Source organism: Accipiter gentilis, chromosome 8 (genome assembly GCF_929443795.1).
Source record: "Accipiter gentilis chromosome 8, bAccGen1.1, whole genome shotgun sequence".
Lineage (NCBI taxonomy): Eukaryota > Metazoa > Chordata > Aves > Accipitriformes > Accipitridae > Astur > Astur gentilis.
This window is the reverse complement of record NC_064887.1, coordinates 10920428-10947903: the sequence shown is the minus strand read 5'-3', so window position 1 is coordinate 10947903 and position 27476 is coordinate 10920428. Positions and strand designations below refer to the sequence as shown.

The window sequence follows — 27476 nt, the reverse complement described above, 5'->3', positions numbered from 1 at the left end:
AATGGGGACTGACCTGATGTCCCTGTATTCCACCCTGCCCACAGCAGCTTTGGACCTTCTCCCCACGGGCAACAGCCACTTTCGGAGCCCACGTGGGGAATCTCCCCCTGCTTGGGGAGCAGGATGGCTCAAAGCTGAGCTGCTCCCTCGGAGGCAATAAGGAAGGGGCTGGTGTGTGTGCTGGAGGCTGGGTGGGATGCATCCAGCCCCCACACCCAGCAGCCTTCTGCGGGGCAGCATCCCCATGGGCACAGAGTGGGGAAAATGGGGGACCATATGGGGAAGGCAGACACACCTGAACTGCCTTTCACGCCCCCCCCCAGCAGCCCCATGGGGTGCCTGTGCACCCATTGCTCTGCCATGATGGGTGCCATGAACAGGTCAAAGTGCCCTGAGATTTGCAGGGCATGTTCGTCACCAGCATCGCCTGCCCTGGGACACAACGGGCAAAACACTGCGTGGCAGAGGGGTGTGTGTTGGCAGGGAGCGGGCAGCGCTCAGCACTTTAGGAAACGAGCTGCCCCCTCCCTCCTGGGAATTAGCTTTGGTGGGGGGACAGGGTCGTCATGAGTGGGAAGAGGAATTCACAGCTCTTCAGGTTTGTGCTGATAAAGAGAGTGAATAGGAAGCAAAATCAAACTCATCTGGCATCAGATGTCCAAGGAGTGCCTGCTGTGGGGGAATCCCCCCCCACTCCCCTGCTGTAACAGCCTGGCCAGGATGTTCCAGGATCTGGGAGGAGAGGACATCCTCAAAGGACATGGGCTGGCCCAGGGGAAGAAGTGAGGCAATGCACCCTTTCCCCAGCACAGCCTTCCTCCCTGGCTTCTCTTCCTCCCTGTCCCAGAGATAAACCATCCTGGGTGCCCACCCAGCCCCAAGGGTGCTTTCTGGGCAGCTCCGTGCCCTGGTTATTTGTCGGGATATCAGAAGAGGCGATGGAAGAGCTATTCAAAAAGCAGCAGGCAGGAGCCAACATGGAACCTTGGTTGTTAATCATTAATGCAGTGCCAGGCAGGACACAGCGTAATAACCATCACAGCAACAATCCCAGGTACGAAGTTGAAGATTAATTTGCCGCCGGGCTTTGTTGGGTGTAGGCACAGGAGGTGGCAGCCCCACGCTGGGAGGCGCAGCAGGGGATGGGGATGGGAATGGGCTGGGCGCAGGGGAGGGACCCCCTGCAGCTGGGACCATGGGGAGAAGCCAAGCAGAGCCCCTTCCTGGGAGCGGTTTGGGCTCTTTATAAAGCAGAGGGTGCTGAAAATTGGGAATCGGCTCCCTCAGCTGGGATGCAGGTGGCTTGGGTGCAGCGTCACCGCCTCCCTCCCAGGCAGGGATGGGGACAGGCCCAGCACGCCCTAGGCACTGGCATCCCTCCATCCCAGAGGACCATGTCTGTTATCCTGAAGGACGCCAGCTGGAGACTGCTTCCCTCCATCTGTGGGGCACAGAAGGACTGATGTGCTACAGGGAAGGGTCAGCCTGGAGGTTGTCTCCCACATTCCAGCCCATCATCGGAGCATGGGGACCCTCCGCTCCCCTGGCAGAGAGATCCCCGCCAAAAAAGCATAACGCATAAAGATAACCACCACCAGAAATTATGCAAAATTCCCCTTCCCCCACCTAGCTCCGGAAAGGTCAAGTTTCATGCCAAGGCTATTTTGCTTTTGTTTAATTATCAGCCAGCTCCTGGGACGCGGAGCAGCCCGGACAGGTTCTCCTTTGTACGGCTGCACAAAGCCAGGGAGGCCGGGCTGCGGGGGGGCTGCGCAGGGCTGGGCGAGACCTGGGAACTGGCAACCTGGGCAGCACGCGCTAAAGCTGGTGCCACATGGTGCTGAGCCGTGGGAGCCAGCAGGTTGGGCTTCCCAGGGAGGGCAGGCGATGGTCCAGTTGCCCGGCCAGCTCCCAGTCACCCAGGGATGCTCCAGCACCTGCGGGCTGATCCAGGAGGTGAGAGGGACCCCGAGAAAGGGCAGGATGGAGAGCGACCCGGCTCCTCTAACAAGGTCCCCAGGACTGAGCCCTTTCAGGCGTGAACCTTGGCATCGCCATCACCCGGGGGCGATGAGCCGAAGCTTTCCATCGGCCTGGCCCATGTGCTCCCCTTCAAGGGGGTTGGTTAACCTGCTTTTAGCATCATCCCTCCAAGAGGGGACGCTCCTACAAACGCAGCAGTTCACAAACACTGGCTTTTCGACGTGGGCACAATGTGGCGGGTCTCAAACCTGAGCCCACATCATCCTGCAGGCTCTGCCCATGGGGTTCAGTCCCAGCAGCCGGATCCAACCCTCGTCCGCAGCGCCTTGGCAGGGGCTCAGCACCGCAGGGTTTGGCCTCAGCAGGAGGCAGATGCAGACGGGGAGGCTGCCAGGTGAGAGCCTGCTCCAGCACCTCCAAGCAAAGCCCCTGGGGCTGGGCGAAAAGTCTCTGGCAGGGGGGGTGTCCCTCCTGAAAGCTCTGCCTCGTCCCAGGGAGTGGGTGGCAGCTGCCTAGGAAGAAGCTCAGCCCGACTGCAAGATCAGGCAGGGGAGCGGGTTGCAGCCAGTCTGTGCCAGTGGCCAACGCTCTCCCCTTGCGGTTTTGTTTGGGGTCTGAGGTCCCTGCCCCAGAAACAGGTGCACCGCCAGCCCTCCCAGGGCTCCCTGCCCTATGGGGGCAGAAATTTGGAGAGATCTCTTGGGCTTCCTGCAAAAGTCACCCACACAGGGTTGACCCAGAGGCTCTGGAGCTATTTTTTCTCACAGCAAGACCAAGCCTGCTCCTCACTTGGCTTCGGTTCATCCCTGCCTGCATCCACCTCCATGGGGAAGAGCAAAGGCTGCTGGGCTGCAGAGGTGGTTTTGCTGGAGGTCCCTCCTGCAGCCCCTGCTTTTGCTTTGCCATCCCCAGCCACAACCAGGCAGGGGCTGAACAGCTCAGGAGCAGTGCAGGGGGCTGGCGTGACCCGAATTGTCAGGTCTCAGCTCCAGCCGCAGCTGGTTGATGGCAGGGGCCCAGCCCCCTCCAGCTACAACATCCCTTCCTTCTGCTGTGACCTTGGGCAGTGGGTCCTTATTCCAAGACCCCATTTCCCTCAAAAGAAAGAAATCCAAATCCACCAGAGAGGCTAGAAATGCAGCCCGGCCCCCTGGGGCTCAGACTGCTGGACAGTGGGGTGCAAGTGCCGGGGCTGGCTGCTTGCCGCCCCCACTCCAGGACGAGCAGCCGCTTCACCCTGCTGACCCCCAAGGGGACAACAAGCCAGGAACCGAGGGCCGCAAGTCTGTATTTCTCACAGGACTGCAGCTGGAGGTGCCAGGGGGAGCATGAGGGCTGGTTACGCCAAGCAAGAGGCCTCAGGCAGCTGCTCAGAGTTTCCATCGGTTGCTGAACTGAAGATAAAAGTGATAAAGCTCGAAGAGGAAACAGCTCGCAAACCTGTGCCAGCTGCTCTGGCACCGCACGGCCCAGTATGGCTTGGAGGACCTCTGCTGGCACAGGAGCCACAGGGCAGGGGCCCAGGGCCACTGTTAGCCCACGGCTAGCCCTGCAGCACACAAGACAGAGCGAGACACCAGAGGACAGGAGTCTGTCCTTTCCAGGCAGGTGGCCAGAGCCAGGGACCCCAGCCCTGGGCCACACGATGCCAGCTATGAAACACACAAGGCTCAACAGCTTTGCAATGTTTACTCTTGAAAAAATAATTCAATTCAGAAAGCGGCAAGCCCTGGGGATGTCCACACACCCAGCCCTACCACGGCCGCCACGCCGGAGCCTTGCTGGAGGAATGGGGAGGGACAGAGAATAGCACCCAGCGAGCCCATCATGGTGTGCGGAGAAGGGGGAGCTTGAAGCCCACCAGTCAAGTCCTGCTGTCGCCGACAGCAGGGAGCCACAGCCCCCTGGTCGCTGCAAGGGTGGGCAGCAGAGGAGAGAGGAACTCACATTTAGCCATTCCCTATCCGTAGGACCACTTTCCTCAGCTCCAGAAGGAGCTAGGAGGAAGCCAAGCCTGAGCCCTGTCAGAGAAGGAGGGAAAGGGGGCGCATTTAGTTTCAGGGAAACTGGGCCTTGGGAACAGAGATGCCAAGGAAAGGGCATCACGGCAGAGAGCTGTGGAAGTTTTTCCAAAGCAGGGTATGGGAAGTAAGCTGTTTTCCCTGGGAAGAAGGCAAGTCCCTTTCCCAACACCATTAAAGGACCTGCTTTATCCCGAGGGTCAGCACAGAGAGGCTGCCTGCCCACTAGCTGCCAGAGCAGAGTCCCAGCAAAGGGCAGCGCTGGGGTGGCAGAGGAGGGCAGGGTTGAACCCAAGCCCGGTACCGCAGTCTCGAGGGTTCTGCCCTGCACCCTCTTGTTCCCCTCCTGCATCTGTCCCATCCCAGCTGCTGGGATGGGTGCGCAAGGGACTGCGAGGGTCAGAATCCCTGCAGTCACACTAGAGCTGCGCTGTGTCCACACAGGGCTCGTTTTGGCCAGAGAGGAGTATATTTCCCAGGTTCACAACTATTCATTCCTATGCTGGGCAAGGGAGGAAGGAGGGGAACAGAGAATGGAGCCAGAGAGAGACAAGACACATCTCGCATGAGTGCCCCTGCACAGGCTGGGGGCTGCTAGCTCTCCACACTGCTTTCCTGCTATCCTCCCCTTCCCACAAGCAATAAATAAATAAGTTAGTGTAGTGTAGACCCCGACGCTCAGTTCACAGTGAGAAAATGAAGGGGAAGAGCCCCTGTGGCCACAGGGAAAGGGCTGAGCAGCAAATCCTCCTCCCAAGGGCAAGCCAGAGCATAGGATCCCTGCCTGAGGCTGGGGGACCTGGACAGAGGGAATAGATCTCTTGCTGCATGGATGAGACAGGGAGGTGTACTGAGCAAGGGGACCAGGACTGCCCCCAGTGGGGGGTGTGGGGGGACACATTAGTACCAAGCGGCTGGGGGTGGGAGGGGGCCCTCAGGTCCTTCCTAAGGCACAGGAGAGGGGACAGGGATCCCCTCCCTCTCCCTCTGCATGAGGAGTGTACCACAGCAGGAGAGCCAGGCTACCCATCCTGGCTCAGCTCACAGCTTCCCTGCTACCAACGTACCGCAGTAAGGGTGTAGATTCAGGAGAAGAAACCCCCTCCGCCTTCAGCAAAAGCTGGGGGTATCTGGCCAGGGAAGAGGGAGAGACAGGCTACAAGTACCACAGGCAAGGACCACACCAGAGTGCAGCATCCCTCGTTCCAGAGGACCCCGGTCCATCCTGCCCCTGCAGCCAGGATTATGCCAGCTGGCTGCTCCTATCTCGCTCTGCAAGGCACTTTCACCCCCTCTCCCACAACTCGGTGGGGCAGGGCTTCTCCCCACAGAGAAGGTGGGTGAGGACAGTCTGAGCCACAGCTCACAGCCTGGTCCGCTTCCATCTAGAGTCATCTCCAGCTCCCATAACTGGAGAAAGGAAAGGGGCACCTGACCACCCTCGTGCTGGGTATAGGGTGTCCCTTACGTGTCGACAGCAAGTTCAGCTTCTCTTCAGGATTCCCTTTTGCCTGTGAGCTGGGCTGCACCAGTCACCGCAGCCCAAGCAGCGAAACCAGTGTGCGGGGAGATGTCCAACCCAGCATACGGTCTTCAAGGTGCATCCATCGTGCAGGAGATAGAAGAGATGCTGGAAGATCCCCCCTTCACCACCATGTTCACCACTGGGCACCAGAGCCAGCCAGGCAAGAGTTAATAAATAACACCCAGCTGGTAGGTTGCAGCACTTGCACACAAGCATGCTGCCTTCTCAGGACTTGGGGGCCAAAAAGGGAAGCAAAGGTGTTTCTCAAGGCCCCCTCTAGCCCCTAGTTGAGCACCTCCTTCCTCCAGCCTTGCCCAGCCAGGGGGCAAAAGGAGCAGCGTTAGTAAAGAGTCTGTGTTAAAAAAAAAAAAAAAAAGTTCCTGGGATGGAGGGGCGGCATATCTACAGGGAAGGACCCTGTCCCGTGCAAGGGAGACCACAACAGGGGGCTGGAGGGAGCCCGAGATCTCATTTTGCAGCCTGAAACGGAAGTCCGTGTCCAGTCACCAGCCTCCGAGAGCTGCTGCCAACTCTGCCTCTGCACCATGGGGGTCTCCGTCTTCCCCCGGTCCCCTTCGCTTCCCAGCTGCCAGTCTCACGTCTGCTCTGCTGCAGCAACCGCTGGCACTGCCACTGCCCCCTCCTCCTTGGCAGGGGGCTCCATGTAGATTGGTGTCACCGATGAGGGCTTCTTGGACCTGCAGGTGAGGAGGCTGGATGGGAGCGGCAGGAGTGGTGATCCCCCTCAGGACCTCAACTCCTACCGCACTGCCTGGCTTTCCTGGCATGACCTCCTTCCCACTGCGGCATCCACCAGACCTGGGCATGTATCCTGTCCCCCTCCCACCACACTGATTAAGAAGGGCAGGAGGGGTGGTATGCACCAGGATGGGGCTGGGACAGAAATGGATGATGCAGTGTGCCAGGCAGGGGACAGTGCCATGAGGATGGGGGGATTACCTAGTTTGCTGTGCCCTGATACTCACGAGTAGGGGGAGGCAGGGACGCCCACCACAAGGAAGTGGTTCTTCTTGCGGAAGAGCCGCCACAGCCCCTTGTGATTCCCACGGACATCCAGGTCCCAGATGTGGAGGCACTAGGATGGTGAGGAGGGAGGAAGAGGCATCAGAGCCTGGGGACAGACACCAGGACCAGGTATCCCCTGGCAAGGGAAGAGCCACCACCCCTGCACTCACCAAGACACAGCAGAGAGGGCTGCACCCCTTGACTGGGGGGGGGCACAGGGAACCACCCCTCCAGTCACCATCAGTAAGAGGAGAGGGGCAACCTGTTCCCATTCCTGCCTCAGGACAGGGGGTTTGATCATCACCTCCAGGTGAGCGATAGAAACTACCAGACAAGCTCAGGCCCTGGGCTCCCACCCAGGGAGGTCATAAGACTTATCTTCTCCACTGAGCCAAGCGTCTGCCCTAGATGACCCAGTGCCTTCTGTAAACACCAAGAGCTTTAACATCACCCAAGGACAGCAAGAATTCATTTGCTGAGCTGCATCTATGCCATGGCCAAACCCAAACCCAACAGCCAGATGTTTCCCAGTGACGCAGAGATCAGTGCAGGGGTGAGGACAGGCCGTGTCAGGGGCCTCACCTTGGCAAGCTGAGTCCAGGTGGCGAAATCTGCTTCCTGCTCCATCCTGATGAACATGACGTAGACCCTGCCCTCCGTGTCAGGCACGAAGGAGTCCTCACAGGGGTTCTTGCTGTGGTCCAAGACCTCAGCCTCACTGTGGAAACAGAACAGGGAGTGAGAGGAGACCCCACATCCTTCCTATTCCCATGGCAGAGTACTTCAGACAGGCAAGTGGTGGCTGCAGCTGCCAGGGCCACCTCCACCCTTTCTTCTGTACTGGTTGGTTCACCCAGTGTGCCCCATGGTCTCCCAACCTTTCTGCAGGCACTTACCCCAGGAGTCGATGAATTTCAGTCTCATAGGCATCCTTCCTCAAGCTGTTGGAAGAAGACCGAACACAGAAATTAGGGCAGAGTCAGACAGTTCGATAAGCAGGGAACATCCCAAGATGATCCAAGCTTAAGACTGCCCAACACTAAAAGGCAGGTTGGACCCAATGAAGGGAGAGCAGGGACTGCCACGGATCCTGGAGGATGCGGCAGCAAAACCACAGCCCTTCAACATTTCCACCAGGAGCACCGGGTAGCTGAACCCAACCTCACAAAAACCACTGCAAGGATTCCCCAGCAGAGGCCAGTGTGCTGGGGCTGGAGGTTAAGGCTGTTGTTCCAGAAGGAAGGGAGATGTCCCCAGCACAAGGGGACAAGAGCTGGGTCAAGCAACTGTTTCATCTGGATCTCATTCTGACCAGCACTCACCTCTCCACATTTTTAAGCTGGACATTCGGAACTGTGTTGAACTTGTGCTTCTTGAAATAGGCTTCCTGGGAGGAAGAGAGAGGGGAGGGAAGGAAAACGGGGTTCAGTCAGGAGTCAGCAGTACTTGGAGGTCACCTCAAGCATTCCTGCTACCATGGAAAGGTGGCCGAGTCAGAGGTCAGCACCAGGACAGGGCTTGGGGGCTCAGAGGGGTCACTCACGTGAAAGTAGCCGTTCATGTTGAGCCCCACGATGCCAAAGTGGTAGGAGCGTGAGATGTCAGGGATGATGCACTCCCGGCCCTTCCGCTGCTCGGGCATCCGCATCCACATGTCCCAGTCCCAGAGCTGTGGAGGGGAAAATGCCACTCACACTTACATTTGGGGACATGATTTGGTAGTGTGGCCATCCAGGGACCCTTCTGGCTGCCCACACCATCTCTAGCTCCTTTGGCCCCAGCCTGCCTGGGCTGTTCCAGCCAGCTCTGTGGCTGGTTACGTGGTCCTTAAGTTACTGTCTGTCCCAAACACATTCTGCTTGGGCATCCTTCCCAGTAGAAGCTCAGGGAGAGCCAAGGCCTCTCCAAGAGCTGTACCCACAGGCAGTAGGTGACGATCAGGGACTGCTGATGAGCAGAGATGAGGGTGCAAAATACAGGCTCCCTCTAGGGTACTCACCTTCTCAGGGGTTGGCCACTTTGGCTCCAGCTCGTCCTTGTACAGACTCTTCCGGAGCACCCAGCCCAGGCCTGGCATGGTCTCCACACGGTACAGGAGCGAGGGGTCCTCAGCTGTGTGCTCATAGCCCTGTGATGTTATAGGGAGCATTAAGCACCCTGAACGCACCCCTACCCCACCAAAAAAAGGAGGCGTCTTGCTCAGTTGAGGCTTTCAGCTTGGGGAGCAGGGGACAGCCACTGGGAAGCACACAGCAGGGACAGGACGGTGATTTGCAGGGGCACTTCTGAACAGTCGAGGGCTGAGGAGACAGACACACTTAGAATGATAGTGGGGCGGACACCCTGCTTTAAAGATGGAACTTGGACCCCAGCCTGACATGGGAACACAGGGCAGAGGTGTCCCTGCTCCACCATCCTTCCCTGACCCACCTGGTCGTTCCAAGCTGAGATGCAGTACAGGCTCTCATCCTCCTCCAAAAGGTGTATCGACTGGCTCAGAAAGCTGAGGAAAGAGTTGCCCAGTCCCTGGTCAAACTTCCTTCTCCCATACAAACCAAAGCAAATTCTCCACCAAGGGAGCCACCCCAACTGCTGGGACTGTGTAACCCATCACTTGGGCTGAGATAGCTGATGCTGGTGTGAGATCAGGGGAGAACACCCAAACAAGCTAAGCTGCATTTCACCATGGGGAGGCAACAACATTGCCTCCTGCTCCATCAGTCTCTCCTCCTTAAGAAGAAACAGGAGCCCTGTTAAGACACTGTTCCTGTCCTCTTGTTATGGGGCAGCCCCAACCATGTGTGTACAGAATGGATCAGTGTCTCCAAAAAGCAAACCAAGAAGAGATCCCAGACCTCAAAGTCACCCTGCACTGAGTGCCAGGACGGTGGACTCGAGACTCTCTGCAAGCAGAGCTCAGTTATGGCTGTTGCCTGGGCACTGCTCAGCCTCGGATAGGTGAGCTACAGCATGGCAGGGATCTGGCCTCTCTCCTGAGGAGCCAGAGAGCTTCAAGGAAATGCCCCACCCAAACAGGGACCCACAGCTTTACCTGAAGAAGTCAACAGAAATGTCAAGGTCTTCCTCCAGAACCACGGCGAATTTAGCATCCTGTAGGGCAAAGAAAATGTCAGAAGGATGGAGAGGAACAGGACAGAGCAGAGGAACCAAGCAGCATCCCCTCCCTGCCTGTGCTGTTCCCTGCCCCAGAGGATTCCAGCTCCTGCGAGATGGGGGTCACAGATGCCACTCTCCCAGGAAAACCCTGCACTGTCTTGCTCCCATGGGCAAGCAGCTAGATAGGGTGCAGGCAGAGGTCTCACTCACCGGGAACAGGTTGAAGGTTGCAGTCAGACTGGCTTTGTAGTGCTACAAGAAAAGACAGATCGTTGCCTGTGTTAGCATCAGACTGCCACAGATATGGGGCTAAGCCTGCCTCCCTCGAATGCTATCCCAGGTCCCAGGAAATAACTCTCCCAGGATTTGGGAAAGGTCTCTCACCTGGGAAACTCTGGCATTTTTAATGCTGATAGGAGTGTGCTGGATTCCTGAGAGGCCAAACAGTTCCACGACATCCATCGGCTCCTGCAATGGAAAGGTACAAAGCTCACCAAATGCGCGGGTCTGAATACATTCTCCCCATCCTCTGCCAGCGTCAGCTCCTTGGGACAACAAGAATATGCCTGTGGGATCCCCTGCACGTGGTTGTCCTCTTGGGGGCAAGCGAGGCTCAAAATGATGCTGTGCTATAAACCCTGCAACAAGGAACTCGCCAAACCCTCTTGGCCCTTCAGCCCATAAGTACCACTGTAAGTTTCTGTTAGCCCTGCTAGTTTGCAGACCCAAAGTTGTATCGAAGAATAACTGAGAGGCCCCAAATTCCCAGTCAGCCATTGACGGTGCAGAAAGAAAACAGGTACAGCCAGGAACACCTACTAGCTGTCAAGATCACGATCAACTTCATTTTCTCTCACAGTTGCCAAGAAAGGGACCTCTCTGACCAAGCGCATCTGCACTGGAGTCAGAAGTAATCCATATTTGGGTTGACATATCTCTGCCCCAAGAAGGCCCCACCAAGGCCTTCTCCATCCCCTTATTGTCCATCCCACCTCCTAGCCACAAAAGAGAGAAGGAGCTCCCATTGCACCAACCATTCCCCCTTTCCCTGGTATCAACCATGGCAGCACAAGCATCCAGGCTGCCCCCTCGTAGCTGAGGGATGCTGCTCCAGTTGCCATGGCAATAGATGCTGCTATCTTTAACCATTCTTATGTGCTGCAGTAAAAGTCTGTGTAAACAAACCAGCTCCCCCAGCCCCACAACCCGGCAGTGGTGGGAAAGGCCTGCAAGGAAATGAGCCTGTTCCCCTCCCTGTCTCCATCACAACGCAACCAGACAATACCTCATGGGCTTCTGCAGAGATGAGGGCTAGCAAGCTCCTGAGACCTACTAAGATCCCACATGCCTGTTCCAGAGCACAGCTTGCTGCCAGAGAGCCAGGGCTTGCAGTGGAATCCTCCAGGGCTTTGTAAGGGTGAGCTGAGGGGAAGGTCTTTGCCATCTAAAGGGCCAGTTCTCCTCTATCTGGCCTCAGGCTTTCATGAGCCTTGTGAAAACAGACCATTTTGGGTCTCTTTACCTCCTACTGAGTGGAGCTGGACAGGCACAGCTCGACTGGTTTGTTTTGCTTCTTGTGAGGGAGCTGGACAGGCGGTGTTACACCCAGACCCTGCTCAAAAGGTGGGCGATACTCATCAAGAGAGAAAAGGGGATGGGGAGACCCCAGCATGACCACCTCAGTCCAGCACACCAGCCCCTTTCTGACATGGGAATATCAACCCCAGGCTTTGGTAAAGGCCAAGGAAGCTTTATCCACATCCATGGCTTGGCTAAGCTGACTGACTTTGCATAGGAGCGGGTGAGGAGCTGTGACCCACAGGAAGAGGAAGGGTGAAGGTGCTCGTAGTCTGCCACCCACCAAGGACTGTGCCGCACCATATACTCTCAGCTGGGGGACCAAGGACCAGGCTACAGGGACCTCTGGGAGCGCTCTTACCTCGTAGTACCCATCGATGAAGACTGTGATCATCTGTGGATTGACACCCTGAGCCGACAGCAAGGAGCGCAGCATCCTGGGGAGAAATTGAGGGGCCTGAGTGCAGCACAGCCCCAGTGGGCCCGAGCCATTCAGTAGAGGGGTATGGATCCCTTGGGATGGGGGAAGTGCACATGATTAGGGAATAGGACCTGCTACCCCTGGGCTCTTCCCTTTCCCATGGTCAAGCACCCCGGGAGCTGTCCAAGCAGGTCTGCCCACATTGCTCATACAACCCCAGGAAGAGGCTGGATCCTGCCAGCAGGATGAAGGGGAGGGCCTGGTCTTGTGGCACACAGCAGAGAAGCCGTGTCCCCTGGAAGTGCTTACCTGTACAGGTAGTTGGGGCGGTTCCCTGCAATAACAGCTACAGGTACATCAAAGACTTTATTGTCTTTGAGCTGGAAGAGAACAATGTGTGTAAGTGGGGCTGGAGGAGGCCATGTCAACCTAAATGATTCTATGATTCTATGCCAATGAAAACAGGATCCAAGGAGTAGGGATCGGCCCCGCTGTTAAACAGCAGAGCTGCATAGTCCTACCCCTTAGCTCAGGACCACACTGACCAACCAGGACTCCATTCAGCACTGCTGAAGACGGTGCCAGCTTCCCTCTGTCACCCTGCCTCAGACCCAGCTCCCAAATCGCATCCACCCAGAGACGTTTGCCCAAACCCTTCAGCACTGTGCCAAGGACAGCCCAAAGGCTGCTCTGTCTCCAGACATACAGGCCCTGCAGCTTACACTGATGTCCCTGGAGCCATGGTAACCTGGCAGCTCAGGGCAGACACAGGGCAAGAGAACTCCCCTTCCCCAGCATGACCTGACCACACATATTCACCTTAGCTTTGCTGGGGCTAAGAGCTTGCCCAGGGGCAGTTTGCACCACCCAGCTGGTGCTTAAAGACAGGGCTCTGCATCTGAGCTGAAAACACACCTGGTCCAGCCCAGCCCTCTCTCCTGGAGCCTTCCCTTAATATTCTGCCCCTGCACTCACAGGATCAGGGTTGAACTCAATGGGTGTGGGATCTTTGCAGCTGCAGACACTGCCGTAACCTTCTACTTTGCTGCAGAACCTCTTCCGGCGGCGGTTCAACTCTGTGTCGGGCCAATGGCACTCAGCATCTGGAGGCACCAAGGAGAAAAAGCAGACCGCTCATCCCCGTGGCCTCACCTTGTATGCTCCAGGCTGCACTGCCACATGCACAGCTCTCCCTGGGCTCAGCCATCATCAAGTCAGTCCTTATTACTACGAACAAGCAACACTTCTGGATGCCAGATATAACCACAGGAGCCATTCAGAAGCTGTCTCTACCATATGGCCTCTGTGAGCAGCAATGAGCCATCTTCAAGCCAACAGTCAGAAAAGACTGGACCAGGCCTGGTTTGGAGAGATGACAACTGGCCAGACCACGTCCCCACTTCCCCATCCTCACCCTTCTCAACAACCATGCCTGCAATTGCCATGGAAGCAGGAAGAAGGGAAGCTGGCCCCATTTAGAAGTTACCATCCCCATCTCAAACAGCCTTAAATCCGTCCTGGGATGTTGCTAACAGACTCACAGCTTTGACTCAAAACCACCAAGAGCAGCAGGCAGACATGTCCCAGAGATACCTGGCACCACAGAGCAGATCTTACTTCTTACCTTCCACAGATGTCAGATGAACTTCTGTCTTCAGTAGTACAGGGTCACCCCATGTCGAGAGGGCAGGCGACTTTGCGTGCTTCTCCCCGTATACTTCCCCTGGAGCAGGGACACAGGATCAGGACTGTCTGGAAGGACCCATCCCCACTGCATCAAGGCATGACCAGGGGCTGTAGCTCAGGGTGGCAGCTTGGCACCTTTTCCCCATTGGCCTCTGGTGAGCTGCTGAAGGGACATGCTCTGCCTCGAACCCCTCCCTCGCCCGCATGGAGTTGCCTGCTCTCTGTGACTCGCTCCCTGCTCATACAGTGTGTTGGGGATGAGCTGAGTTTGTCTTCACCTGGCTGCTCCTCCAAAAAGGGGCCATGAACCCTCCCCCGGCCTGTGTTAGACTCACCTCCTTTCTTCCCCACAAATGTCCACATGTCTCTCCAGCTCAGGAATGGTGCAACTTGGCTCCCCAGGCTTTTCAGGACATTCTTGGCTGTGTCCTTGAGGTGAAAGGAGCCTTCATCCTGGAACAAAACACAACCCTGCAGTTGAGGTCTGGCTCCCGATGTAGACAAGGAAAGTCTCCTGTCAATACCAAAGAGGTACAGGGCCCACTCCTACCCAAACTAGCTGAGCCAGACACCTTCAAGAACAGGTTCCTAGTCTCTGTGCCACTAAACCTGCCAGTGGCTTCACCATGACCCACAGTGAAGTCAGAGGAGTCACAGACTCATTTCCTCGAGACCAAATTGTTCGTGAGCAGGGCCATGTGTTCAGCAACACACCTAAATCCAAAACCTTGAAGCAGCACAGTGCTGCTCGCACAGCAGCCCAGAGCCAACACAGTCCACAGTGCTCCCCCTAAAGCCTGGAACTGGGACCCAGAAGGGTCCCACCACATCCTTGTATCTGCTTATGTCCATTCTCCACCCAACCTCTTGTTTATTGCTGCAGGCTCTGACACATCTGCTTTTTGCTCTCCTGCCTTGCTGGGCACACAGCAGTAACTGTAGTAACAAGTGGGAGTGAGAGGACAAGGGAGGTGATCCAGCCAGGGAGGCATAGCCCAGTGGCAATGTGACATTTAGCCCTGGGAATGCCTGATGACATTCAGGAGGCAACTGTCCAGATGAGCTTTAGGGCATCCTGACTCAAGGATCTTTTGACACTAAGGTCACATACCTTAATGGTGAAGATCAGGATCCGGCCCCGGGCAACCATGTTGAGGAAAAGTACCATGGCTTCATCTTCATGGGGAGAATAGGTGTCAAAGACCCTCTTGGCCATCACATGACCCTGTTGGTATTCAAACATCAGATGCATCTTAACTGCTATACGGCCAGGACATGCAGAATTATGGAAATCTGTCCTGGGAGCTTCAGTCCACGAGCAACACAATGAGTTACTTTTCTGGTATGCCAAGGAGTTAGTCCCCAGGCAAGCTCGGCCCTTGGGCCTTCACGCACGACATGAAGTGCGCTGACGCCCATGGGACAGCATTACACAACCTCACAACTCCTCTCCTGCCTGCTCCCCAAGGACAGCTAGCCAAGCACAAGAGAAACACTAAAGGAACCCTCTGGGTGACCATGTCGTGCTCTGGAAACTACAGACAAACAAGCATTTGGGAACTTCCCTCCTGGCTGCCCCTTGCCTCATGCACCCAACAGTTAAAGAGCAAGGACAAACACTGCCCAGTAAGAAAGACAAATGCAGACACATAGGGATGCTTTACCGTAGCCTGATTTAAGACGATGACATGGATCCCTCTTCCCTGCTCCCGAGCCTCATCTTCCAGGACCTGCAAGTAGAGAAGCAATGAGAACCATATGCCAAGACCTCTCATTCCCTGCCCATTCAGCACAGCAGAGCCCCCAAACAAGGAGCAAGTCTTTCTCCTGTGACATTTTGGCTCTGCTTGTGACAGTGATGGATGCAAGAGTAGAAGACAATGTGGGACAACACCTCCAGAGTCCTGTAGGCAGGAGAGGGATCCACTCCTGACCTTCTCGCCAGCCACTGAAGTGCTCTCATGCTTGAGGCTTTGCCCATTCAGCTCCACCCATCCTCTGCTCACAGGGACTGCCAGCATCTGTCACTTACCGTCGTCCCATCCACAGCCACATAGACCTTCGACCGGCTGGAGTACACCTCAACGTCCAAGACCTTCTTGTTGCTGACAGGGTGCCTAGGGACCTCCACATTCAGCATCTCATCATCTACAGGGGAGAAATGCCCAGTCTCAACCAGCCAAGGCACCTCTGGCTTGTTCCTGCTCAGTACTAGCCCAGCCAAGCCTCCAGAAGGTCATGCCCCCCAGGTATCCCAGCCCAACAAGCCATGGGTCAGAACTACAGGGATGGCCGGTAAGGGAAATCCAAAATGGCAACAGGTTTGGCCCCAGATGTCTCCACATAGGCCTCTGCAGCCAAACATGCTGAAGCCTTGACTAGACAGACCAGGAATGGGAACACGCTTTTCTATTCATTTTTGTTAAGCCCACATGCACAGACCTGTCTTTCATGCTGTAGCTGATCAAAAGTTTGCCCTGACTTAAAGAAATTACTTCCCTCCCTCTGGTTTCCTTGCTTTCAAAGAAAAGCAAGATGTTGCCCTCACCATAGTCCTGTGCAGACTCCTCTTCCTCCTCATAAGCAGCTCTTCTGGTGTCCAAGATCAGCTTGATGTTCACAATTACAGTCACAAGCAGGAAGAGGACAGCACCCGTCTGCAACGCAGGATGCTTTGCGTTAGCAATTTGTAAGTAACAACCCCAAGATCAGTCCACCCCCTTGGCAGAGGCTGCAGGACACCCAAAGGAGATCTTGCAAGGGATCATAAGCATCTGTCATTTCCCCTGTTTTCTTCTGGGGAAAGGCAAAGAGAAAGAAATACAGGTGACAGGGTGAAATGCTTTCATCAGCTGGAGAACACTGACTTCTTGATACATGAGAATTAACCCACTTCCAATGTATACCTGCTTCCAGATCTGTGGAAGATTCCTGTTAAAATATTGCATCAAGGTTGAGGGTCTCTGCAGGCAAAGAGTTTGGTAATTCAGAGATATAGCTCCCATGGTAACCTTAACTTCTGCCTCACCTGCACCACCACTACTCTCATCTCTCCCTCTGCAAACAGAGGATGTATTCAGGGTATTCAGAGTGAGAGGAGATGCTGCGTGACTAAAGCAAGGCAAAGGGAAGAAGCTGAGGTCTGATTTCAGGAAACTGCACTGTGCCACAGGCTGCAGAGAACTGCCTGCGGACTTACTGTCTGCAGCAAACTTCAAGGCAACCTGCGTGGATGATGACACAGAGGGCTATGGGAAGGTCCAGGGGCTATGGAGCAGTCCCTGGGAACCCCTGATGTGAGCATCACCATTCACCATGGCCTTGGTGCTCCCAGATCAAGAGGAGGGAGAAAAGACTACAACATTTCTACAAGCACCTGTATTTACTTAAAAGCATCTTTGCTCCTCTCTTCCTCAATTTCAGTCTTTTTCCTGGTATTTGGACCCAGCGTAAATCAGAAACTACTCCACGCTAAAAGGGCCTTTTGTGAGACAGAGCAACACATGAAGCCTTGGACCATAAATATTCCATGTTGGGAAATAATCCACCTGCAGGTGTAAGCTGCAAGAGCAGCTGCAAGTCTGGCCATGGCCAAGAGGATGGTCTTAGAGCTGCAATACTGGCTTGAGATGCAGGATTGAAAGACAAGACCTCAGCTGAAGCAATTTGTCTTTACTTGACCTAATTTGTCTTTACTTTACTTTGTAACCCAGGGCCCAGGTACTTCTTCATGGTGGAAAGGTGACAGCAGCATGTGGTGGCCATGGGGCTCTGCACGGGGACAAAGTCCCTGCTCAGTAGCTACAGCCCTACCCCAGGGCTGAGGAACAGCTCTAGCAGGGAGCCCAAAACCTGCCCTGGACAATCACACAGCAAAGGAAGGCTTTGCCATTGGATTTAAAACACAAAGCCCTGAGAAGCTATTACCCCCCAAAGCTAACACCGCTGCAGGGCTCCACCATCAGGCTCCATGCCAGGAGGGTCCATCCAGCTCACAGTAGAGCCACAACAGAGGCCCAAATCTGACTGCTGTGTGCCGCTGACAGGTTCATCCCATGGCCCAAAAGTTCTGGCCCCTTGGCCCAGCCATGCTTTAGACGTACAAGATGGTTTCCAGTTTCAGCCATGCAAGCTCAGGGTCCTACTAACCTCCCCAGAGCATCCCAAGACTCAGCATAGAGATGTCACAGCAACTAAGGGAGAGGAGGGGAGAGGTTGGTGCAGGCTGCTCATAGTCTGGTTCCACCCACAAGGGGATGTTGAGACAGGTCTTGGGTGGTTTTGAGACTCTTCCTTTGCCCCTCAACAGCTTGCTTCCTAAAAATCTGTGCCTTTTTCAGCTCTAGGACCCTTGATTCTCTGACGTCTGGGTATGGGGTTGAGATCAGACGCAGGCCTGCCCTTGGTGAGAGGCACTAAAAGGATCCCTGCCCTACCTGGCCAGCTACTGCCTCAAAGCTACGTGTTGCTGCTATCTCTGCCAAGCAGACAAACAGGTTCAAGTAACTGAGGAAGATGGAAAACCAGCAATAAGATGTGATGATATAAATGTCACTATGGCATTCTGGCTTGTTGATTTGCTGTTGACTCAGGACTATAAGCATCTTTCAGGATCTGTGCACAAAAAGCTTTTAATTAGGCAAGAACAGAGGCTTGGGCGCATGGTGAGGAGCAGCCTGTGCCTGGTGGCCAGCAGCAAGGCCACCTTACCAACCTGCCCAGATCTTCTACCCTGGTCAGTACTGGAGACATGGGGGAGCAGCCCCAGTGACCAAAGCAAACAAGACAGCAGTAAGCAAGACCAGCAGCCAGATATAGAAAGGCTGGCTTAGTCAGAGCTGTTAACAGGGACCCAGCTACTATAGACCTGGCTACTCCACACCTGCAGCTCCAGCTTACATATTTTAAGCATGATTTTCATCCGTGTTTTAAGCCACAGCAGTGCCATGAAGGACGGAGGTGACAGCAGACAGGCTCTAGCCCATTGCCCCCAGCACGATGAGCAACACCTGCCTAAATGACCAGGCCCATTCCCAAGCCCCGAGCATCTTAAGGGACGGAGGACCAAGCAGTCTCCTTCCCCAGGGAGCCATTGAAAGCCTTCATCCTCCCAGGCACATACAAAAGCCTCCCCTACTCCCTCCCACAGCAACCAACTGCCAGATTTCATGAGTTTTGTTTGTCTCGGGAACAGCCCTTTTCTGCAGCTCACTGCCACGGAGCCAAACCCTTCCTGTCCTTATGCCCTCAGACACCCGCCAGGACACCAGCTCCACCGAGGATTAGCCATTTTACAGCACAAGTGACCAGGCCCGCAGCCTTCCCAGACACCAGCTGCCTCTGGGGGATGAGATCCTGTTACCCAGCCCTATTTTCTCTGTCCACCTGTTGTGCCTTATACTAGGCTGGGTTTGCAAACCAAACAGGGAAAGGATGGTTTCCCACTGCAGGCTGAGCCCTGCTGCACTCGGCATGGGTCCAGAACCAGGAGGGGAGGAAGCGGTCAGGTTTCTAGCTGAAAGCCTCCCAAGGAGACCTGGATAATTGTATCCCCTGCCATAGCCACCCAACAGGTCAATCTGCAGCCAGAAGGAGCTGCTAGACATGGCAGACTCTTCCACGCATGAGGACAAAGACACTGGAGGTAGCTTTCTGGGGGACAAGTTATGCTTCCCCAGCACGTCAGGTCACCCAGACTGCCAGCAGACCCACTTCCATCCATGCAGCTGCTCCATAAGCTCATAAATCCTGTAGATTATCCTTCCTAATCCACCACAGGCCTGTGGGTGACTCACCTGGCACAGCTTCCGCAGCGCACGCTGGTTCATCAGCTTGTACTTCCAGGCAAGGTACCAGCTCCGCTTCTTGTGGGGCTTGATGGCAGGGTTGGGTTTCCACTCATCCATAGTCACAGGGGCTGGCACGGGGGCAGCTGCGTGGGGCAGGGGTCAGGACGCGTGCTCCTCCACTGTCGTGCCCATTGGGGCTCCCTGCCAGGATGGGACGGGCGCAGGTGAGGGAGGCGAGTGCCTTTAAACCCTCTCCCCAGCAAGGATGGGGCCTGGCACAAGCAGTAGCCATGAATGGCGCTCGTGTACCACAAGCAAAGGCCCCATGGAACCTCCCCTCCTGCCAGCACCCCCAGGCCTGCAGAGAGTGAGCCAGGAGGCCAGGCATTGCTGCAGGACTGTAAGCAGGGCGATGGGAAGCCCCTGAACCCACGGGCCAGTGAGGACCTCTGCTCCAGGCCAACCCCTTAGGGAGGCTGCTGCAGCGCAGTGGGCCCACTCCCACGCTCTGGAAAAGAAAAGCAGCCAAGAAGCACGAGCCGGTGATAGGCCCCGGACCAGCAGGCATTATGGAGGTTCCATCACTGGCTCTATCTGCCTGCAGGCAACCTCCCCGCTTGCAGCAGCGGGGCTGTGAACCAGCATGATCCCCACTAGTGGGGATGCAGCTAGCCTAGATGTGGGGACCAGTGCACGGGGCCATAGTCCTGCTGGAGAACCCGGCACCCCTGGGGCAGAAGAGCTGTGCCCAGGTGAGACCAGGCTCCTCACGCAACCTACTGGGCCTGGGGTGGGATGTGGAGGCCCGGCAGAGCCAGGGGCCTGGCTGAAGCACAGCCCCCTCCCCCCAACGGGGCCAGGCAGCGTGGGGACCCCACAGCAGCTGCCCGGGGCGGGGAGAGAGGAGGACTGGGGTACCCAGACCCCCGGGAGGGGTGTGCGGGGGGAAGGCAACGGGACCGCGGCGATGCCGGAGGGAGGAGGGCGGGCATCGCTGGGGGACCCAGGCGCTGGGGGACCCAGGGCTGCGGGGAGGGGTCGCGAAGGGGACGCGGGCGCTCCGGGAGTGGGGGAGGAAGCCAGGCGCCCAAGGACGGAGGCGGCAAGGAGCGGCGGCCCTGCCGGAGAGCGGCGGGGACGGGGGAAGGAGGGAGGGGGGCAGGCGCTTCGGGACCGCGGAGAGGTGCGGCCCGGAGGGGTGTGTGCCGGCCGCGCTACTCACGGTCCGCGCGGAGAGGCTGAGGCTGGGGCGGACCGGGGCCGGGCAGGGCCGGGCCCGGCTCGGCGGTGCCGCCGCCGCCCCGCGAACCCTCAGCGCCAGCGGGATCGCGCCGCTTCCGGCGCCGCAGAGACGCCGCGGGGGCGGGCCCAGCGCTAGCCCCGCCCCGCCCCACCCCCAGCGCCGCTCTGCGCTCCCCGGCGGACCTCGCTGGTGCGGAGCCCGGCCCGGCCCCGCCCCGCCCCTATCCCCCGCAAGCGGGAGCGGGGTGCGGGCAGGTGGAGGCGGGGGGCGGGGCTCGGGGCGGGGCCGGCGCGGCGGGGCGGGGCCGGCCCTCGGTGCGGGGTGACAGCGCGGCCGCCGCCCCGCGCGGCGCCGCCGCCGCCGCCCCACCCGCATGGAGGGCGGCGGGGAGGCGCTGCCCGCCGACCTGCGGGAGCTGGCCACCAAGGTGGGACGGCGGCCGCCCGCCGGGCTGCTGCGGGGGCTGCGGGCCGAGACCGCCTCCGCACCGCCGGCACCGCCGGTACCGCCGGCACCGGCCCGCGGCGCCCGACCGCCGCTCGCCGACCGCCTCCGGGCGCTCCGTCTCGAGCTGGTGAGTCCCGCGGCACCGGGGGCACTGCCTGTCACCACCACCCCCCACCCCCCGGTAACTGCCCAACTGCCCCCCGCCCCCGGGAACCGCCTGCCACCCCCCGGTAACAGTCCCCTCATAGTGCCCCGCGCTCGGTCTGCATTTTGGGGACCCTACTCCCCCCCTTTTACTCTTTCCTACAGCCCCCAGCTCATACCTCCCCCCCACTCCCCCGGCCTTTCTCTGTCCCCCGGCCCACGCAGCATCCCCCCCCCCCCCCCCCCCGGGCTCCCGCGGACCCCTCTGCCCCCCTCCATCCTGCCCCCCTCACCCCAGGCACCCCCCAGGCGCTAGCTCCGGAGGGGACCGGGGTGTCCCGGGGATCAGGATTTAGGGCAGGGACCTTCGCCAAGGGCATGGTGGCGGGTGTCGTTGTCCCCCTCCCCCCCCCCCCCCCCCCGTCACGGATGTCACCCCCTGGGTGACAAGGCACAAGCATCGCTGGGAGCTTTCCCAGGGTTCGCTTCCTGCTGAGGCTTCTCTGGTGGCTAGTAAAGGGTTGGGCTCCCGTGGCAGCCTCTCCCGGGGACCGTGGGAGTGCCGGTGGCAGCTTTCTCGCCTCCCTCCTTCCGTGGAGGGAGCAAATACCGGCGATGCCTGCGCCTCTGGGAAACGTGGCGAGATTGGGCAATGGGTTCAAGTGCTGCTGGGGGAAGGGACTCTCCCACGCACACACAGCGAGCAGGAGGGAACGAGCATCGTTTCCATAGGGAAACAGGCTAAATACGCCGGCATCCCTGCCTGCCACCCGGGGGGCTGGGGACCCACCCAGCCTGAGCCTTCCGCACCCGCACTTTGGCCAAATCGGTATTCCCCATCGGTGTAAAAGCTTTCATCCTCCCTCCGCGCTGGCTTCCAGGCTGCACTCTGACCGGAGGAGAAAGGTCTGCAGGCCCTGGGTTGCTCAGAGGAGAAGAAGGAGGAGGAGGAGGAGGAGGAAGAAGCGGTGGTGTTTGCTCTGCCCAGGTGCAGGCAGGGTCAGTCCACGGTCTGCAAGGCCTGGCTTTGGCCGTGTGTTATTAACCTCGGCTCGGAAAGGCTTCTCTTTTCTCTGTCCTGGCTCTTCTCAGCAGCCGGTGAAGAAGCGGGGACAGCTCACACCCAGGTCAGCAGCCTGGGAATGGCACCCAGGTGCCCAAAACCCGGCACAGGGCTCCTCCCCCCATCTCCCCATCCCCATGAACAGGAAGAAAAATCTGTCCCCCTCCCCAGCAGAGACCAGAAAACCCAGTGTTCAGAGGAGAAGCTGGCCTAGGAGTGGGTGGTGGGAGGAGAAGATGGCAAATTCCCACTCTCACCTGGTCCAAGGAGGATGTTTTATCCCTGGGGCTAGACGTCTCGAAGGGAGATGGTGCCTGCAGGTTTCGTGCGCACTGGGGAGGGGAGCAGGACTGTATCCCTCCCAGGGGATGCTCTCCCCCCTTTCCCTGCCCCTAGAGAGCATGGGGAGGAGCATGGTGTTCCCTCCACCTCCGCTGGCCCATGAGGTCCCCTTTGAAAGAGGGGGGGACATTTCTGGATGCGGGGGAGAAAACGGCGTTGTGGGATGCATGCGGGGAAACTGAGGCACGGAGCAGTGCAGGGTGTCACATCCTGGAGCAGGGATCCAGGCTGGTCTCCTCTGCCCCCTGCCATGCACTCAGGACCGCAGTTGCCTTCCTTCCCCCGGATGCTGCTCCTGCCCTGGGTCCGGATGCCGGTGGGCACCGTGCGGAAAGCACTGTGCGGGCTTTGGGATGGGTATGGGATCAGTGCGGTGTACCCATTGCCGCATCTGGGGGAATATAGAGAGCAGCTGGAGCTAGGTCTCCTCCCGTGCAAACCTTGACTTGCTGGATAGGGTTCTTTTTGGGGTGCAACATGGGGGGTCAGGCTGGCCTGAAATAGCAGCAAAATGACAGCCAACGCCTTCCAGCAAACAATATGGAAAGCGAGGAGTGTTTTCCCACCCTCTGCTCTTGGGGTGGCTCCCCTGGCATCCCTGATGGCCACAGTTGCATGAGGCAGAGAAAAATGGGGAACCTCCACTAGGGCTTCCCAGCCTTCCTCCTCCCGCGTCTTCTCCCTGCCAAAGCCAGATGCTTTAGCTGCGCCTACAGAAAAGTCCATTGTAGGCAGTTTTTGAAATAACTTGCCTAGAAAGGAAGTTTCTGCACTTCGAAGCTGGCTCCTGCCCCAATCTGGGCACATCACTGCTATTTTTTATTTAAATTCATCTTGAGGAGCATGGAGAGGGGATGGGAGGCTGGTGTCGGGTCTCTACAAATCTTTGGCTGGTTTTTTTTTGTCCTCTGGACTGAGAGGCATCACGTGCCAAAACCCTGGCTGGAGTTTTCCCAGGCTCCTTCCTTGGATGCTTTTGTTGCTGCCTTTGCTGTGGGACCGGAGACGGGGGTCTCAAGAGACCGGCAGGTCACCCGTGGGCGGGCGGGTGACTCCGAGGATACTGGATGCTGGGGACCTGGTGCTGGGCTTAGCAATGATCCCGGGGGACCGTGTGGATTTCCATTGCAGCTTGCTGGTGTCGGGGATGGGGTGTGTTTGTGAAGGAGCCCACGGGCATCCACAGATCCCAGGCTGTCTGTACCTGTCCCACAGTGGTTTTCTTTCCCTCTCCCCCCGCTGCCGCCTTATTCCCTTTCCTGGCAAAATATTTGCGTCCTGCGCAGGGGAAATCCAGTGGCTTTTGGCGGCCAGTATCAGGCAGACAGGAATGTCTTGGCACGCAGGGCTTTCCGTTAGGAAAACAGATGTTTCTGCAGCAACTGAAGTTTTGCAAAGAGCTTCCCCCGGGGCTCAGAGGGGCAGGAGTCAGCAAGGCGAGTGGTGTGATCAGCAACGCCTGTCCCTCACACCCTCCTCCCCTGTTTTGGGAGTGATTTGGGTCTCAGGCTCCAAATCCTGCTCTGTCACATTGTCACCAGGCTTGGGTCAGACCCTAGAAGGGGGGAAGTAAATGCACGAAGGGACCTGGCCAAAACAGCCCAGAGAGGTGCTGATGGTCCAGCCAGACCCTTGCCCTGAGCAATGCCCCTGCCTGGTCCTCTTGCCCTGCCAGCAGCCTCCCACGGCTTGGGGGATGCTCTGGGCTTAGATCTGCACCCAGTGCCTCCAGTTCCTTGCTTACCCCTATCCCCTTAGGAGACAGTGACATAAGTGCCCTGGATTTATTTCCCCGAGTGGGTTGGTGGCCGGCGGGTGCCATAAGTCATTGGTCCCCGATGGCCGTGTCCCCAGGTCTTGGACAGGGTCCCCTGGAAAGACTCCCTGCAGGGTGTTCCCCATGTCGTGCTGTTCATCAAGCAGCTTGGGAGACCTGCCAGGGTGTGCTGGGCCTGGCGTCCCTCAGCCACCAGGGTCACCTCGGTTCCCCCCAAAAACCCCCGCGCTCTCTGTCTCCCTGCCAGGCTTATCTGCGAGCGGTCGACGTGAAGATCCTGCAGCAGCTGGTGGTGGTGAATGAGGGCATCGAGGCAGTGAAGTGGCTGCTGGAGGAGAGGAGCACGCTGACCAGCCGCTGCAGCAGCCTGGCCAGTAGCCAGTACAGCCTGGTGGAGAGCCAGGCGGCCTCGCGGCGGGGCAGCTGGGACAGCCTGCAGGACCCCAACGACAGGCTGGACAGCATCTCCGTCGGTAGCTACCTGGACACGTTGGCCGATGACATGGATGAGTATTCCCAAACTGCTGCCGAAACTGCCGCCGCGTCCACACCGGGCAGAGCCCTGCTCAGGGCGGAGCAGGATTGGGTCAGGATCGACCCCGAGAGGGGTCTTGCAAAGCAAGAGAAGGGCAAAGCGGAACACGAGTGGCCCCACGTGGACCTCTCCCCACCTGGGCTGCCCCAGGATCACCGGTTTGCTAAGGAGCCCCAGGTGGCCAACGGGCATTTGGGCCAGCAGCCCTCCTCTCTGGAACCGGGCAGAGACAGCAAATTGCCATTGGGGGCTGGGGAGAGGCTGGGGAAAGGGAACCCGGGTGGGAAGGCTCGGAAAGCCGAGGCTGACTTCGAGAACTGCAAACTCAACAGCAAACTGCACCTGGAGTACGATGCCCACTGGCGCTGGCTCCAGTCTCAGGACGATGTGACGTTCTTGTAGCCCGTGGCTTTGCCTTCCCAGTCCAGCTCTCCCAACTGCGTGCTCTGCTTCACTTGTCTCCGCTTGGGAGAGTTGGGGTGGCTGGAGATGGGGGGACAAGCTGGCTTGGTGGTGTTGCACTGGTCCTCTGCCCCCCCTGTCAGTGTTTGGTGATGCAGCCCTAAGGGATGGGGTGACTGCTCTGTGGCAAATTTCTGGGAGAGGTGGGATGAGGTGGGTCCCTGTAAATTTAATCCTTTGCTCTGGGGTGGTCCTTGCAGGTGGCTGGTCACTCCTCTGTTGTCCTTGATGTTGGTGGCGGGGAAGGGTTGGTGGGGAAACTTAGGACAGTGGGACTCCTGGGACCTCTCCAATCTAATCCTCAGCCTCCTGTGTCCAAACACTGGGGACCCTTCCCCCAAACCAGCTACCCAGAGAAGACAGGAGATGGTCCCACGCATCCATAGCTCGGTGGCACCAGCATGCTCAGGGCAAGGTGCTGGGCAGGACCATCAGCAGGGCATCCTTGTTGGATGTGCTTGTTTCCATCAATGTCTTCAAGGCCAGTGTCCATCCAGGGTAGAGTTGACCTGGGGCACTTGGGGCTTGGCCACAGCACGTGGTGGATGCTAAAACCCCCTTCCCTGCGGGTGAAACCCTGCCTGGTTTAAACGCCTCTGTGAAGCTGATCTGAAGTGTGATCAGGGCGCTCACTGTAGCTGCTCCTGTTGGGCTGGGGAGCCTTCGTCTGTGCCTTGCAGAGGAAGGATGATGGTGCAGACTTCCCTTCCCAGTGTGATTACATGAGAAGGGCAAAGCACTGGGTGGGAGATGGAGATCCAGTTCTCCGAGTTTGTTTCCAAACTGTCTTCCACCCTGGGACCAGGTCCTGCAGAAACCCCAGGCATACGGGCAGCCTGGCGGAGCCTGTGGGGCTCAGACCCAGAAAAGCTCGTGCTTTCCCCTGACACAGTGTGATGGGGCTGGTGGCTGGGATTCTCCATCTGTGTGATGAATGGCGCCGGGTCTCTGCCCCCTACCAGCAACCAGAAACATGAGGCTCCTCTGCTGGGGTGGATGTGCAGCGACCCTGCCCTGGAGATATCATCTCTATCCTTTTAGCCTTGGCTTCTGCCTGTGCCTTTTACTGTCTACCCACCATGCCTCCCAGCACACTCCTCGCTGGCTTGTAGAGCGTGGCTTGCAGCCGGAGCTGTGTGAGAGCTTGGGCAGGACCTGCTGCCTTCACCAGATGATACAGGGAAGGACCTGAGCATCCCACAGCCCCCTGCTTCAAGGAGAGGGGCTTTTCCATGCGTGTGGACAAGCCTGGAGGATCCTGGCTTCCCAACCCATGGGTGCATCTGTCCTTGGCCGAGTGCTGCGACCGCTTTGCTCTTGCCGTGGTGGCTTTGCTCTTGCTGCGGTGCTGTTGTTCCCCTGCCTGCGTGGGTCGCAGCCTGGCTCTTTCCTTCCTGGGTTGGTGGGAATGGGCACAACATCTTCTGATGTCAATGGGAAGTCAAGAGAGAGGGAAGACCCGGCTGTGACTCTTTCTAGATGTGAGATGTGAGCTAGCCATGGGAAGGAAGGTGGTGTCAGGTGCACGACAGGTTCAGCTTTGTGTCTCTAAAGCATCTCCTTCAGTGGAAACTACTCTCCGTGCCGGGACCTCCCGAGTACCCTCCCTTCCCCTGCAGATCCTCAGGGTTTCCCTGGATGGACATGGAGAGCAGGACAACGTCCCAAATTCCCACCTGCCGAGGACTTGGGGGAGTCCCAGCAAACCAGGACCAGGTTGCCCTATGCAAGCATCCCATCTGCCTGCCCCGGAGCAGCCGTGCTTGGCTTGCCGTCTCCTGTGAGCAGCTTGTGGTTCCCTGTGTAGCTCCGCCACTGCCGCTGAGCCACCATGTCCCCCAAGGCTGGCTGTCCCCTGCTTTCCTTTTAGCCCTGCATGCGATGAATCAGCGGAGGGTCCCTGCGGGAGACAGGGTAAGTCCTCCAGCGCTGTTAAAATCATTCTCAACAAAATATAGCTGGCTTAATAAATGGTAGCGTTTCTCCCAGGCCACACTGTCGGTGCTTTGCCGAGCTTACGGGGGTTTCTAGGGGAAGGGGAGAGGCTCTGGGCTGAAATGCCCTGGAGCTGCTGGCAGCTCTGCGGGCAGGGAAGGTTTAGCCCCAGTCCTGAAACAGGCAGACCACGTGTCTGGGGATCTGTCCCTTCTGCCATCAGGGTGGTGACACATAAAAGTCACGCTTCCTGAAGCAGATGGCTACCAGAGCACGTCTGCCGGGAGCGAGGATGCTGGTGAGACTGGATCTCCAGGAGATGGGGCATACTGAGCTCAGCTGAACTATGTCTCCAACTACAAACAGCAGCTTGACCCTTCCT

General features: G+C 57.7%; 2 protein-coding genes across 2 annotated transcripts; one reads left to right on the top strand and one right to left on the bottom strand.

The window, feature by feature from the left end:
• Positions 1–1772: 1772 nt before the first annotated feature.
• POMGNT1 (protein O-linked mannose N-acetylglucosaminyltransferase 1 (beta 1,2-)) lies at positions 1773–20496 on the bottom strand. Its single transcript, XM_049808534.1, has 22 exons — positions 20369–20496; positions 19153–19347; positions 15906–16014; positions 15390–15505; positions 15022–15087; positions 14469–14582; positions 13693–13810; positions 13296–13394; positions 12647–12774; positions 11981–12051; positions 11612–11687; positions 10057–10140; positions 9883–9924; positions 9608–9666; positions 8986–9058; positions 8555–8683; positions 8099–8224; positions 7878–7942; positions 7452–7496; positions 7138–7273; positions 6516–6625; positions 1773–6227 (listed from the first exon to the last, which is right to left on the bottom strand). Exons 2-22 carry the CDS (start codon positions 19261–19263, stop codon positions 6125–6127), a joined length of 1980 nt encoding a protein of 659 aa, XP_049664491.1. The 5' UTR covers positions 19264–19347; positions 20369–20496; the 3' UTR covers positions 1773–6124.
• Positions 20497–20726: 230 nt separating this feature from the next.
• On the top strand, positions 20727–27150 carry LURAP1 (leucine rich adaptor protein 1). The gene is made up of 2 exons (XM_049808861.1): positions 20727–20963; positions 24410–27150. The coding sequence occupies exons 1-2, from the start codon at positions 20763–20765 to the stop codon at positions 25097–25099; spliced, it is 891 nt and encodes a 296-aa protein (XP_049664818.1). The 5' UTR covers positions 20727–20762; the 3' UTR covers positions 25100–27150.
• Positions 27151–27476: the final 326 nt, after the last annotated feature.

Coding starts and splice junctions, on each gene's coding strand:
- POMGNT1 (XM_049808534.1), bottom strand. CDS start 19,263: ATGGATGAGTGGAAACCCAACCCTGCCATCAAGCCCCACAAGAAGCGG. Junction 10,141..11,611: donor TCATCGATGGGTACTACGAG/GTAAGAGCGCTC, acceptor TTTCCATTGCAG/GAGCCGATGGATGTCGTGGA. Junction 7,497..7,877: donor CAGCTTAAAAATGTGGAGAG/GTGAGTGCTGGT, acceptor TTCTTCCAACAG/CTTGAGGAAGGATGCCTATG.
- LURAP1 (XM_049808861.1), top strand. CDS start 20,763: ATGGAGGGCGGCGGGGAGGCGCTGCCCGCCGACCTGCGGGAGCTGGCC. Junction 20,964..24,409: donor GGGCGCTCCGTCTCGAGCTG/GTGAGTCCCGCG, acceptor TCTCCCTGCCAG/GCTTATCTGCGAGCGGTCGA.